This window comes from Salmo salar, chromosome ssa11, assembly GCF_905237065.1.
Source record: "Salmo salar chromosome ssa11, Ssal_v3.1, whole genome shotgun sequence".
In the NCBI taxonomy this organism is placed as follows: Eukaryota; Metazoa; Chordata; class Actinopteri; order Salmoniformes; family Salmonidae; genus Salmo; species Salmo salar.
In genome coordinates, this window is record NC_059452.1 from 107,819,088 (window position 1) to 107,834,949 (window position 15,862).

Sequence of the window (15,862 nt, forward strand, 5' to 3'; positions counted from 1 at the left end):
TGGTCTAGAACCGCCACTGGACCTTCTGATCCAGAGTAATGGGATTACACCCATCCGCCAATCCCCATTGCAAAAACGCAAACTTTCTTGAAGATAATAACGCCGATTGTTGCCCTAGTGTCTGGTTTTCAAAGGCATTTCTCGACGTCCTCAGAATATGGTTAGACGTCCAATTTCGAAGTCGTCGTTGAGCGATCTGCCTGTTCAGGAAGTTGAAAACCGCTACGTTTGCAGAGTGGAGGAAGAAAAGGAGGATGGAAGGAAAAAATACCTCCGTGAACCTTTGAACCGTCACAAGACTCACTTGAACCGTCTTCTTGAACAGTCACAAGACTAGGGTCGTATACTTCCTAATCGGAATTGACTATCACACATACCGATGCAGACGACCCGGTTCACTATGGGATCGCGATAAAGTGATTCGTTTGGATAAAGAAAATAAAAGGAACGGAAAACTAAGGGAAGGAGAGAGAGAGAGTTGCACCACAGCACTCTTCTATGCTGCTAAAAGAGAGTCGTAAGGTTTGTATCATTGTAGACGCAACATTTGTGGTTAACTTTTAATCCATTCTTCCCAACAAACAAAAATACAGCAACAACTCAATAAGCTCAAGTGTAGACTTTTGTTTTTGGCATGTTTGTTTGTTTCGGTCGGGCGACATATGAAAGTTGTGCAGAGATCCTGTTTGTTTTGTGCGGTCTGCTTGACCGTGTGCGGGTGTCACCGACAGTGGATAGTTTCTCAGAAGCATCGTAATAAGTCTATGTTCATTAATAGCGTCGTTTCAATCTCCCGAGCCGTTTCCCTAAAACCGTCTTTTTTTTTTTTTTTTACTAAAGTTGGTACTTTGTGGACTTATTCAAACCACACGTCGTTAGATACGGTTTCCCCCGTTATACCGCGTCAAATTATACACCGAAGATCTGCGATAAACAGAATCAATGTTTCTCTTTCTGTGACCTCTAACTTAGTTGTGAAGTTGACTACAAATAGTTAACATGTCTTTACAATTGTTACAAACAAGCGAACGATAAAAAAAAAGATGCTTCAAATGAAAACCGAGATGTGCATTACAAGATAAATAGCCTGAACTGTCATTCAATAATATTGAAATCAATTTCATGTTAATTCAATTGAATAATATTGTGTTAATTATAGACCACACAGTCAACATGTGCGCAATGATGTGACTTGATTTAGTACATTATTATTATTATTATTATAGGGTAAGCATTAAGCCGTATATCAGTATTTGCATCCATAGGTGGTAATATCTGTCTAGAAGTTGATCCTTCGTCAGTATTGTGGAATAATTGTAATGTTAAAGTAAGAGTTGAATGGAGAAAGCTGACCTGAGAGCAGCCCTGCCCTTTTTTCGATCCAATCAGTATCGACACATGTATACGGCGCACTTAGCGACAGCTCACTCACCTGGTGTTTCGGGAAACGCATGTTAAAACCTATGTTACACCGGGAAAGCAGGGCTAGTCTTATTGGCACTTGGCTAGTCTTATTGGCGCTTGGCTAGTCTTATTGGCGCTTGGCTAGTCTTATTGGCGCTTGGCTAGTCTTATTGGCGCTTGGCTAGTCTTATTCCTTGTCCAAAACATTGTAACCAGCAGACACACTGTCCATTTTTTTAGATGTGCCAAATGGCACACTATTCCCTACATAGTGCAATACGTTTGACCAGAGCCCTATGGACACTTTTTGAAAGTAGTGTCCTATGTAGGGAATGGGATGCCATTTGGTCCTCAGAGTAGTGTTTGACAGAAACATGTCACCAAAGCCATCTGGGGAAAACTCAAATCTCTTGTGTTTTCAGGGGCGATCTGGTATTCTGACATTTTGGGCAAATGACTGATGGGCTGGTCCATTTTTAGCCCAGTGGGCCTGTCTAACTCGTTTTTTTTTTTTTTTTGCTACAAATGATCATTACTTTGGTAATAATGGAGGCCTCAAGAAAAAAGTGGGCCGGTGTGGGGGGCCTTGAGGAAAAAAGTGGGCCGGTGTGTTAGAAATGCCTAGGCCCGAATTCTGGTCCCAGTCCGCCCCTGCCTGTGTTGATATATTTTCTCTCTAACAGGAACAGGAAACAGGGAAAAAAGCAAAATAAGAGGCCAGCATCTGTAGAACCATCATGTCATCTGTTCATTTCAATCCAGGGACGGATTCCAAAGAAGTTAATGGGTAAGTTCACACACACACACACACACACACACACACACAGACACACTGACTGTCAACCTTTACTGTCGTTTAATGAGTAATCTACAGAAGTAGTTATTGTTAGGAGACATTTATTTTTCAATAACATGCTGAGCAGTGAAGGACTGTGTCCCAAATGTTACTACGGGCAAAAGTAGTGCACTATATAGGGAATAGGGTGCCATAGGACTCTGGTCTAAAGTAGTGCACTATATAGGGAATAGGGTGCCATAGGGCTCTGGTCTAAAGTAGTGCACTATATATAGGGAATAGGGTGCCATAGGGCCCTGGTCTAAAGTAGTGCACTATATAGGGAATAGGGTGCCATAGGGCTCTGGTCTAAAGTAGTGCACTATATATAGGGGATAGGGAGCCATTTGGGACAACCTCTAGGGATGGTCAGTTATGACTACTGTAGAGGTGTGGCTGTAGTGTTGTAAGTCACTCTGCTGATGTCAGCAGCTTTTCCCTGGTTTGATACAACTGGTCAGCAGCTATTTGTCCTTCAGCTCGTCTCCTACCGCATGTAGCCAGAGGTTCAACAAAGAGGACAAGATTAGTTACTACACAACCTCTACTTCAAATAATATCACATTTTATTGCTCACGTACACATATTTAGCAGATGTTATTGCGGGTGTTGTGAAATGCTTGTGTTTCTAGCTCCAACAGTAATATCTAACTAAATGCTTGTGTTCCCAGCTCCAACAGTACAGTAATATCTAACTAAATGCTGGTGTTCCCAGCTCCAACAGTAATATCTAACTAAATGCTTGTTCCCAGCTCCAACAGTGCAGTAATATCTAACTAAATGCTGGTGTTCCCAGCTCCAACAGTAATATCTAACTAAATGCTGGTGTTCCCAGCTCCAACAGTAATATCTAACTAAATGCTTGTGTTCCCAGCTCCAACAGTGCAGTAATATCTAACTAAATGCTTGTTTCTAGCTCCAACAGTAATATCTAACTAAATGCTTGTTCCCAGCTCCAACAGTGCAGTAATATCTAACTAAATGCTTGTGTTCCCAGCTCCAACAGTAATATCTAACTAAATGCTTGTGTTCCCAGCTCCAACAGTAATATCTAACTAAATGCTTGTGTTCCCAGCTCCAACAGTAATATCTAACTAAATGCTTGTGTTCCCAGCTCCAACAGTAATATCTAACTAAATGCTTGTGTTCCCCGCTCCAACAGTGCAGTAATATCTAACTAAATGCTTGTGTTCCCCGCTCCAACAGTGCAGTAATATCTAACTAAATGCTTGTGTTCCCCGCTCCAACAGTAATATTTAACTAAATGCTTGTGTTCCCAGCTCCAACAGTAATATCTAACTAAATGCTTGTGTTCCCAGCTCCAACAGTAATATCTAACTAAATGCTTGTGTTCCCAGCTCCAACAGTAATATCTAACTAAATGCTTGTGTTCCCCGCTCCAACAGTAATATTTAACTAAATGCTTGTGTTCCCAGCTCCAACAATAATATCTAACTAAATGCTTGTGTTCCCCGCTCCAACAGTAATATTTAACTAAATGCTTGTGTTCCCCGCTCCAACAGTAATATTTAACTAAATGCTTGTGTTTCTAGCTCCAACAGTAATATCTAACTAAATGCTTGTGTTCCCCGCTCCAACAGTAATATCTAACTAAATGCTTGTGTTCCCAGCTCCAACAGTAATATCTAACTAAATGCTTGTGTTCCCCGCTCCAACAGTAATATCTAACTAAATGCTTGTGTTCCCAGCTCCAACAGTACAGTATCATGTTAAGTGTCTAAACATACTGTACATGGAAACGTAGCTTTAATTGATGTTGATCTCTTTTCTGTCTCCTCTCTTCACTCTCTCACTCCCACCCCCCTCTGTCGCTCCTCTCTTCTCTCCCTCCCTCTTCTCTCACTCCCACCCCCTCTCTCTTTCTCTCCTCTCTCCTCTCTCTTCTCTCCCTCCCTCTCCTCTCTCTCCCCTCTCTCTTCTCTCCCTCCTCTCACTCCCACCTCCTCTGTCTCCCCTCCCTCCCTCCTCTTTCTCAGTAGTGTAGAGAAGCTGGAGGAGGCTAAGGTGGAGATAGACGATGGGAAGGATGAGAGTGCAGAACCTGATACCATGTATCAGTAAGTACACACACACACACACACACACACACACACACACACACACACACACACACACTGTGAACCTGGTGTACCAGAATCATTCCACCTCAAACAGCAGAACAAAGAGGAAATTGTTTCTGTAGTTAGAAACTGACACAATTACAATTCCAGAAACATTATTTTGTTGAAATATAATTTGATCTCTGAGAAATAAAACTAATTAGTTGAACCCAAATTAGCCCTTTTAAAAAAAAAAAATGTATATAATCTTCAATAAATATAGAACCTAACATCTAATTTGGATTATAATGGCTTTTTAGCATTTTATTGGCTTCCTCATGTCTTATATTTACATTCTAGTCATTTAGCAGACGCTCTTATCCAGAGCGACTTACAGTAGTGAATGCATACATTTCATACATTCTTTCCCCCTGTACTGGTCCCCCGTGGGAATCGAACCCACAACCCTGGCGTTGCAAACACCATGCTCTACCAACTAAGCCACACGGTCTTACTCATTGTTAGGAAGAATTATGGTCCAAATCGGATGTTTATTTATTGAAGATTATATGAATTAAAATGGCTAATTTGGGTGTAATCAGTTCTCCGAGAAATTCAAATCAATTTCAACAAAAACATTTTTTTTTGCAGGAATGCTTATCTTATGTGTTTTCTAACTACAGAAATAATTTCAGAACAATGTGAGATGGTGTGTGTGTGTGTGTGTGTGTCATGGCTTGGCTGGAATGACCCACCAGTAAGTACCGTGGCTCCAATTGCAACGTCACACATACCTCCAGATCTATAGAAATGTTGTTTCTGATTATAATTGTCATAATTTGTTTTTCTTCCTCGTTCTACAGATATATTCGGATGACGATTACTCCTTTTGTCATGTCCTTCGGATTCCGGTAGGCCCCGTTACTTGATGGGGGATGATGATGATGATGATGGGGGATGATGATTCTCTCTCTCTGTGTCTCTCTGTATTCCAGTATGTGTGGTGTGGTGCTGATCTCTGTGTCTCTCTGTCTGTATTGCAGTATGTGTGGTATGGTGCTGATCTCTGTCTGTATTCTCTGTGTCTCTCTCTCTGTCTGTATTGCAGTATGTGTGGTGTGGTGCTGATCTCTGTCTGTATTCTCTCTGTGTGTCCATATTGCAGTATGTGTGGTGTGGTGCTGATCTCTGTCTGTATTCTCTCTGTCTCTCTGTGTGTCCATATTGCAGTATGTGTGGTGTGGTGCTGATCTCTGTCTGTATTCTCTGTGTCTCTCTCTCTGTCTGTATTGCAGTATGTGTGGTGTGGTGCTGATCTCTGTCTGTATTCTCTCTGTCTCTCTGTGTGTCCATATTGCAGTATGTGTGGTGTGGTGCTGATCTCTGTGTCTCTCTCTCTGTCTGTATTCCAGTATGTGTGGTGTGGTGCTGATCTCTGTGTCTCTCTCTCTGTCTGTATTGCAGTATGTGTGGTGTGGTGCTGATCTCTGTCTGTATTCTCTGTCTCTCTGTGTGTCCATATTGCAGTATGTGTGGTATGGTGCTGATCTCTGTCTGTATTCTCTGTCTCTCTGTGTGTCCATATTGCAGTATGTGTGGTGTGGTGCTGATCTCTCTCTGTGTCCATATTGCAGTATGTTTGGTGTGGTGCTGATCATAGTGGATATAGTGTTGGTGATAGTGGACCTATCTCTGATGACGCGGAGCAGAGATGTGGGGGACGCTCTGGAGACGATCTCTCTCATCATCTCTCTGTTCTTCCTCACCGACGTACTGCTACGGGTCTATGTAGAGGGGTAAGCGAGTGTGTGTGTGTGTACTCAGAGTACAGTCGTGGCCAAAAGTTTTGAGAATGACACAAATATTAATTTTCACAAAGTTTGCTGCTTCAGTGTCTTTAGATATTTTCGTCAGATGTTACTATGGAATACTGAAGTATAATTACAAGCATTTCATAAGTGTCAAAGGCTTTTATTGACAATTACATGAAGTTGATGCAATGAGTCAATATTTGCAGTGTTGACCCTTCTTTTTCAAGACCTCTGCAATCCACCCTGGCATGCTGTCAATTAACTTCTGGGCCACATCCTGACTGATGGCAGCCCATTCTTGCATAATCAATGCTTGGAGTTGGGTTTTTGTTTGTCCACCTGCCTCTTGAGGATTGACCACAAGTTCTCAATGGGATTAAGGTCTGGGGAGATTCCTGGCCATGGACCCAAAATATCGATGTTTTGTTCCCCGAGCCACTTAGTTATCACTTTTGCCTTATGGCAAGGTGCTCCATCGTGCTGGAAAAGGCATTGTCTTTCACCAAAATGTTCCTGGATGGTTGGGAGAAGTTGCTCTCGGAGGATGTGTTGGTACCATTCTTTATTCATGGCTGTGTTCGTCAGCAGAATTGTGAGTGAGCCCACTTCCTTGGCTGAGAAGCAACCCCACACATGAATGGTCTCAGGATGCTTTACTGTTGGCATGACACAGGACTGATGGTAGCGCTCACCTTGTCTTCTCCGGACAAGCTTTTTTCCGGATGCCCCAAACAATCGGAAAGGGGATTCATCAGAGAAAATGACTTTACACCCAGTCCTCAGCAGCCCAATCCCTGTACCTTTTGCAGAATATCAGTCTGTCCCTGATGTTTTTCCTGGAGAGAAGTGGCTTCTTTGCTACCCTTCTTGACACCAGGCCATCCTCCAAAAGTCTTCGCCTCACTGTGCGTACAGATGCACTCACACCTGCCTGCTGCCATTCCTGAGCAAGCTCTGTACTGGTGGTGCCCCGATCCCGCAGCTGAATCAACTTTAGGAGACGGTCCTGGCGCTTGCTGGACTTTCTTGGGCGCCCTGAAGCCTTCTTCACAACAATTGAACCGCTCTCCTTGAAGTTCTTGAAGATCTGATAAATGGTTGATTTAGGTGCAATCTTACTGGCAGCAATATCCTTGCCTGTGAAGCCCTTTTTGTGCAACGCAATGATGATAGCACGTGTTTCCTTGCAGGTAACCATGGTTGACAGATGAAGAACAATGATTCCAAGCACCACCCTCCTTTTGAAGCTTCCAGTCTGTTATTTGAACTCAATCAGCATGACAGAGTGATCTCCAGCCTTGTCCTCGTCAACACTCACACCTGTGTTAACGAGAGAATCACTGACATGATGTCAGCTGGTCCTTTTGTGGCAGGGCTGAAATGCAGTGGAAATGTTTTTTGGGGGATTCAGTTCATTTGCATGGCAAAGAGGGACTTTGCAATTCATCTGATCACTCTTCATAACATTCTGGAGTATATAAATATTGCTATCATACAAACAGGCTTTGTCAAAATTAATATTATTTGTGTCATTCTCAAAACTTTTGGCCACGACTGTACATGAAGTGAAAGTGAGACTAGGACAGAGAGAGCGCAGGATGGAGACCCCCCCCCCCCCTGAGTGAGGGAGAGCTGTGAACCTCTGCTGTCTATGATGAGCTGTTTAAACAGGAAGTAATGTGCAGGAAATGGTTCCAGGAAGTGGTTTGCCCTTTGCTGGGCAGTAGGCCTTCTTGGAACACACTGCTGAATCATCATAGAACTAAAAGTTAAACTCTTTGAATCAGCTGTGTACATTCGTGGCCAAAAGTTTTGAGAATGACACAATATTAATTTTCATTGACTGACTGACTCTGTGTGTGTGTGTGTGTGTGTGTGTGTGTGTGTGTCTGACTGTCCTGTGTGTTTCAGGTTCAAGGTGTACTTCAGTTCCAGACTGAATATCATAGATGCCTGTATCGTTGTCATCACCCTGGTTGTCACTATGATCTACACCTTCTCGGACCTGACGGGGGTCAGCCTCATACCCAGGTACGTACGGGGGGGTCAGCCTGCACCACAGACTGGCCTGGAGTTGGCGGATGCTTTAGTCCAGGTCTGGGAGGAGATCCCTCAGGAGACCATCCGCCACCTCATCAGGAGCATGCCCAGGCGTTGTAGGGAGGTCATACAGGCACGTGGAGGCCACACACACTACTGAGCCTCATTTTGACTTGTTTTAAGGACATTACATCTAAGTTGGATCAGCCTGTAGTGTGGTTTTCCACTTTAATTTTGAGTGTGACTCCAAATCCAGACCTCCATGGGTTGATAAATTGGATTTCCATTGATTCTTTTTGTGTGATTTTGTTGTCAGCACATTCAACTATGTACAGAAAAAACTATTTAATAAGATTATTTCTTTCATTCAGATCTAGGATGTGTTGTTTAAGTGTTCCCTTTATTTTTTTGAGCAGTATATATATGTATGTGTGTGTGTATATATGTGTGTGTGTGTATATATGTATGTGTATATATATATATATATATATATATATATGTATATATGTGTGTGTGTGTGTATATTTCCCTCTTACTCTCTTCAGGGTGGTGACGTTCCTGCGTTTTCTGAGGATTATAATCCTGGTCAGGGTCTTCAGATTAGCCTCTCAGAAGAAAGAACTTGAGAAGGTCACCAGGAGGATGGTGAGTTCATCTCCACGGCAACGCAATGTTTTGAGGTCATTTTATAAAAACAGTTTTTTTTTGGGGGGGGGGGTTAACCTCTATGGGCTAGGTGGGACGCTAGCGTGCCACCCGTGGTGCACTCCATCAACAGCAGGTGCATTTCAAGAGCGGCAAATTTGAATCCAAATAAATGTCAAAATTCACATTTTTCAAACATACAACTATTTTACACCCTTTGAAAGATAAACATCTCCTTAATCTAACCACGTTTTACGATTTCAAAAAGGTTTTACGGCGAAAGCATAAATTTAGAGTATGTTAGGACAGTACATTTACAAGAGTTGTGTGTAATGTTTTGTCAAGTCAAAGACAGGGTCACCAAAACCATAAAACCAGCTAAAATGATGCACTAACCTTTTACAATCTCCATCAGATGACACTCCTAGGACATTATGTTAGACAATGCATGCATTTTTAGTTCTATCAAGTTCATATTTATATCCAAAAACAGCGTTTTACTATGGCATTGATGTTGAGGAAATCGTTTCCCTCCAATAACCGGCAGTCAAGTCAGCGTCACAAATTAAATAATTAAAATTAGAAAACATTGGTAAAATATTGTCATTTAAAGAATTATAGATTTACATCTCTTGAACGCAATCAACTTGCCAGATTTAAAAATAACCTTACTGGGAAATCACACTTTGCAATAATCTGAGCACTGCGCCCAGAAAAATACGCGTTGCGATACAGACTAGACGTCATGTTGGGGAGATCTAAAATCGAAAATACTATGTAAATAATCCATTACCTTTGATTCTCTTCATCAGATGTCACTTCCAGGTATCACAGGTCCATAACGAATGTAGTTTTGTTCAAAAAAGCTCATCATTTATGTCCAAAAATCTCCGTCTTGTTAGCACATGATCTAAGCCAGCCGGACTTCTCGTCATGAACGAGGGGAAAAAATATATTTCCGTTCGTTCAAACATGTCAAACGTTGTATAGCATAAATCATTAGGGCCTTTTTTAACCAGAACATGAATAATATTCAAGGTGGACGAATGCATACTCTTTTATAACGTATTGGAACGAGGGTACCCAACATGAACTCGCGCGCCAGGTGTCTAATGGGACATCATCGTTCCATGGCTCTTGTTCGGTCAGATCTCCCTCCAGAAGACTCAAAACACTTTGTAAAGGCTGGTGACATCTAGTGGAAGCAATAGGAAGTGCCAAAATATTCCTCAGCCCCTGTGTTTTTCAATGGGATAGGTTTAAAGTCAATACAACACATCAGGTATCCACTTCCTGTCAGAAAATGTCTCAGGGTTTTGCCTGCCAAATGAGTTCTGTTATACTCACAGACACCATTCAAACAGTTTTAGAAACTTTAGAGTGTTTTCTATCCATATATAATAAGTATATGCATATTCTAGTTACTGGGTAGGATTAGTAACCAGATTAAATCGGGTACATTTTTTTTTATCCAGACGTGCAAATGCTGCCCCCTAGCCCTAACAGGTTAAGTGCCTTGCTCAATGGCTATAGGCTGTACCTGAGAGTGGTCTGGTCACTCATTTCACTTTCATCCCTGGGGTTTTCAATCCCCTTTCCGTTGAAGCTTGGGTCAATGCTTAAAAATGTATACAAACGGAGTACTGCATCATGGACTCGTGCTCCGACCCTCTCGTGCTCGGAGCACGGTACTATGCATTATGAGAAATACCCAAAGTGTCCATAATCTTCATATAACCTCTGACCCCCGGTCTCCAATCAGGTGTCTGAGAACAAGCGGCGCTACCAGAAAGACGGCTTTGACCTGGATCTCACCTACGTCACAGGTTATATATCACACACACACCCCCCTCACCTACATCACAGGTTCTCTCTCTCTCACCCCCCTGACCTACGTCACAGGTTCTCTCTCTCTCTCTCACCCCTGACCTACGTCACAGGTTATATATATCTCTCTCTCTCTCACCCCTCTGACCTACGTCACAGGTTATATCTCTCTCTCTCACCCCCCTGACCTACTCCACAGGTTATATCTCTCTCCCTCTGACCTACGTCACAGGTTATATCTCTCTCCGCTCTGACCAGATGAGCTGTTTTAAATGAAAGACTAATGTTAGGAACGTGTCATGAATGTTTATAGTGTACTGCATATGAGTGGCACTTACCAGCTCCTCCTCTCATCCTCTCATCTCTCTCCTCTTCTTCTCTCCTCTTCTTCTCTCATCTCTCTCCTCTTCTCCTCTCCTCTCCTCTTCTCCTCTTCTCCTCTCCTCTCCTCTCCTCTTCTCTCATCTCTCTCCTCTCATCCCTCTTCTCCTCTCATCCCTCTTCTCCTCTCATCCCTCTCTACTCCTCTTCTCTCCAGATCGTGTCATTGCCATGTCGTTCCCCTCCTCTGGGAAACAAGCCCTCTACAGAAACCCCATCAGGGTAAGCCCTGTACAGAACCCCCGTCAGGGTAACACACACACACTATAGAACCCCCCCCATCAGGGTAACACACACACTATAGAACCCCCCCCCCCATCAGGGTAACACACACACACTATAGAACCCCCCCCATCAGGGTAACACACACACTATAGAACCCCCCCATCAGGGTAACACACACACACTATAGAACCCCCCCATCAGGGTAACACACACACTATAGAACCCCCCCATCAGGGTAACACACACACCTATAGAACCCCCCCCATCAGGGTAACACACACACCTATAGAACCCCCCCATCAGGGTAACACACACTATAGAACCCCCCATCAGGGTAACACACACACATATAGAACCCCCCATCAGGGTAACACACACACTATAGAACCCCCCCATCAGGGTAACACACACACACTATAGAACCCCCCCATCAGGGTAACACACACTATAGAACCCCCCCATCAGGGTAACACACACACTATAGAACCCCCCCCATCAGGGTAACACACACTATAGAACCCCCCCATCAGGGTAACACACACACACTATAGAACCCCCCCCATCAGGGTAACACACACACCTATAGAACCCCCCCATCAGGGTAACACACACACACTATAGAACCCCCCCATCAGGGTAACACACACCTATAGAACCCCCCCATCAGGGTAACACACACCTATAGAACCCCCCCCATCAGGGTAACACACACTATAGAACCCCCCCCATCAGGGTAACACACACACACTATAGAACCCCCCCCATCAGGGTAACACACACACTATAGAACCCCCCCCATCAGGGTAACACACACACTATAGAACCCCCCCATCAGGGTAACACACACACACTATAGAACCCCCCCCATCAGGGTAACACACACACACTATAGAACCCCCCCATCAGGGTAACACACACACACTATAGAACCCCCCCATCAGGGTAACACACACACACTATAGAACCCCCCCATCAGGGTAACACACACACACTATAGAACCCCCCCCATCAGGGTAACACACACACACTATAGAACCCCCCCCATCAGGGTAACACACACACACTATAGAACCCCCCCATCAGGGTAACACACACACACTATAGAACCCCCCCATCAGGGTAACACACACACACTATAGAACCCCCCCATCAGGGTAACACACACACACTATAGAACCCCCCCATCAGGGTAACACACACACACTATAGAACCCCCCCCATCAGGGTAACACACACACACTATAGAACCCCCCCATCAGGGTAACACACACACACTATAGAACCCCCCCATCAGGGTAACACACACACACTATAGAACCCCCCCCATCAGGGTAACACACACACCTATAGAACCCCCCCATCAGGGTAACACACACACTATAGAACCCCCCCATCAGGGTAACACACACACACTATAGAACCCCCCCATCAGGGTAACACACACACTATAGAACCCCCCCATCAGGGTAACACACACACACTATAGAACCCCCCCATCAGGGTAACACACACACACTATAGAACCCCCCCATCAGGGTAACACACACACACTATAGAACCCCCCCATCAGGGTAACACACACACACTATAGAACCCCCCCATCAGGGTAACACACACACACTATAGAACCCCCCCATCAGGGTAACACACACACACTATAGAACCCCCCATCAGGGTAACACACACACACTATAGAACCCCCCCATCAGGGTAACACACACACCTATAGAACCCCCCCATCAGGGTAACACACACACTATAGAACCCCCCCCATCAGGGTAACACACACACACTATAGAACCCCCCCCATCAGGGTAACACACACACCTATAGAACCCCCCCCATCAGGGTAACACACACACACTATAGAACCCCCCATCAGGGTAACACACACACACTATAGAACCCCCCCATCAGGGTAACACACACACTATAGAACCCCCCCATCAGGGTAACACACACACTATAGAACCCCCCCATCAGGGTAACACACACACACTATAGAACCCCCCATCAGGGTAACACACACACTATAGAACCCCCCCATCAGGGTAACACACACACACTATAGAACCCCCCCATCAGGGTAACACACACACTATAGAACCCCCCCATCAGGGTAACACACACACACTATAGAACCCCCCCATCAGGGTAACACACACACTATAGAACCCCCCCATCAGGGTAACACACACACTATAGAACCCCCCCCATCAGGGTAACACACACACACTATAGAACCCCCCCATCAGGGTAACACACACACACTATAGAACCCCCCCATCAGGGTAACACACACACTATAGAACCCCCCCATCAGGGTAACACACACACACTATAGAACCCCCCCATCAGGGTAACACACACACTATAGAACCCCCCCATCAGGGTAACACACACACTATAGAACCCCCCCCATCAGGGTAACACACACACACTATAGAACCCCCCCATCAGGGTAACACACACACTATAGAACCCCCCCCATCAGGGTAACACACACACTATAGAACCCCCCCATCAGGGTAACACACACACACTATAGAACCCCCCCATCAGGGTAACACACACACTATAGAACCCCCCCCATCAGGGTAACACACACACTATAGAACCCCCCCATCAGGGTAACACACACTATAGAACCCCCCCCATCAGGGTAACACACACACTATAGAACCCCCCCCATCAGGGTAACACACACACACTATAGAACCCCCCCCATCAGGGTAACACACACACCTATAGAACCCCCCCCATCAGGGTAACACACACCTATAGAACCCCCCCCATCAGGGTAACACACACACTATAGAACCCCCCCATCAGGGTAACACACACACTATAGAACCCCCCCATCAGGGTAACACACACACACTATAGAACCCCCCCATCAGGGTAACACACACACACTATAGAACCCCCCCATCAGGGTAACACACACACTATAGAACCCCCCATCAGGGTAACACACACACTATAGAACCCCCCCATCAGGGTAACACACACACCTATAGAACCCCCCATCAGGGTAACACACACACTATAGAACCCCCCCATCAGGGTAACACACACACCTATAGAACCCCCCCATCAGGGTAACACACACACTATAGAACCCCCCCATCAGGGTAACACACACACTATAGAACCCCCCCATCAGGGTAACACACACACACTATAGAACCCCCCCATCAGGGTAACACACACACATATAGAACCCCCCCATCAGGGTAACACACACACACTATAGAACCCCCCCATCAGGGTAACACACACACTATAGAACCCCCCCATCAGGGTAACACACACACTATAGAACCCCCCCCATCAGGGTAACACACACACTATAGAACCCCCCCATCAGGGTAACACACACACTATAGAACCCCCCCCATCAGGGTAACACACACACCTATAGAACCCCCCCATCAGGGTAACACACACACACTATAGAACCCCCCCATCAGGGTAACACACACACTATAGAACCCCCCCCATCAGGGTAACACACACACTATAGAACCCCCCCATCAGGGTAACACACACACTATAGAACCCCCCCATCAGGGTAACACACACACTATAGAACCCCCCCCATCAGGGTAACACACACACACTATAGAACCCCCCCCATCAGGGTAACACACACACTATAGAACCCCCCCATCAGGGTAACACACACACTATAGAACCCCCCCATCAGGGTAACACACACCACTATAGAACCCCCCCATCAGGGTAACACACACACACTATAGAACCCCCCCCATCAGGGTAACACACACACTATAGAACCCCCCCCATCAGGGTAACACACACACTATAGAACCCCCCCCATCAGGGTAACACACACTATAGAACCCCCCATCAGGGTAACACACACACTATAGAACCCCCCCATCAGGGTAACACACACACTATAGAACCCCCCCATCAGGGTAACACACACACACTATAGAACCCCCCCATCAGGGTAACACACACACTATAGAACCCCCCCCATCAGGGTAACACACACACACTATAGAACCCCCCCATCAGGGTAACACACACACTATAGAACCCCCCCATCAGGGTAACACACACACATATAGAACCCCCCCATCAGGGTAACACACACACACTATAGAACCCCCCCATCAGGGTAACACACACACTATAGAACCCCCCCATCAGGGTAACACACACACTATAGAACCCCCCCATCAGGGTAACACACACACTATAGAACCCCCCCCCATCAGGGTAACACACACACCTATAGAACCCCCCCCATCAGGGTAACACACACACTATAGAACCCCCCCATCAGGGTAACACACACACACTATAGAACCCCCCCATCAGGGTAACACACACACTATAGAACCCCCCCATCAGGGTAACACACACACTATAGAACCCCCCCCATCAGGGTAACACACACACACTATAGAACCCCCCCCATCAGGGTAACACACACACTATAGAACCCCCCCCCATCAGGGTAACACACACACACTATAGAACCCCCCCATCAGGGTAACACACACACTATAGAACCCCCCCATCAGGGTAACACACACACACTATAGAACCCCCCCATCAGGGTAACACACACACTATAGAACCCCCCCATCAGGGTAACA

The 15,862-nt window shown here is 45.4% G+C and overlaps 1 protein-coding gene across 2 annotated transcripts in view; it reads left to right on the top strand.

The window, feature by feature from the left end:
- Positions 1 to 218: 218 nt before the first annotated feature.
- Positions 219 to 15,862, top strand: part of tpte (transmembrane phosphatase with tensin homology) — a 34,076-nt gene continuing 18,432 nt past the window's right edge. The window contains exons 1-9 of one of the 2 annotated variants that reach the window (XM_014129869.2): positions 219 to 522; positions 2,088 to 2,191; positions 4,237 to 4,317; positions 5,163 to 5,210; positions 5,934 to 6,095; positions 8,022 to 8,141; positions 8,696 to 8,795; positions 10,558 to 10,621; positions 11,161 to 11,225. In XM_014129869.2, coding sequence (XP_013985344.2) covers positions 2,142 to 2,191; positions 4,237 to 4,317; positions 5,163 to 5,210; positions 5,934 to 6,095; positions 8,022 to 8,141; positions 8,696 to 8,795; positions 10,558 to 10,621; positions 11,161 to 11,225 — 690 coding nt within the window. In that variant the 5' untranslated portion in view covers positions 219 to 522; positions 2,088 to 2,141. The remainder of the gene's footprint in view (positions 523 to 2,087; positions 2,192 to 4,236; positions 4,318 to 5,162; positions 5,211 to 5,933; positions 6,096 to 8,021; positions 8,142 to 8,695; positions 8,796 to 10,557; positions 10,622 to 11,160; positions 11,226 to 15,862) is intronic. The other variant, XM_014129870.2, reaches the window with a different exon arrangement.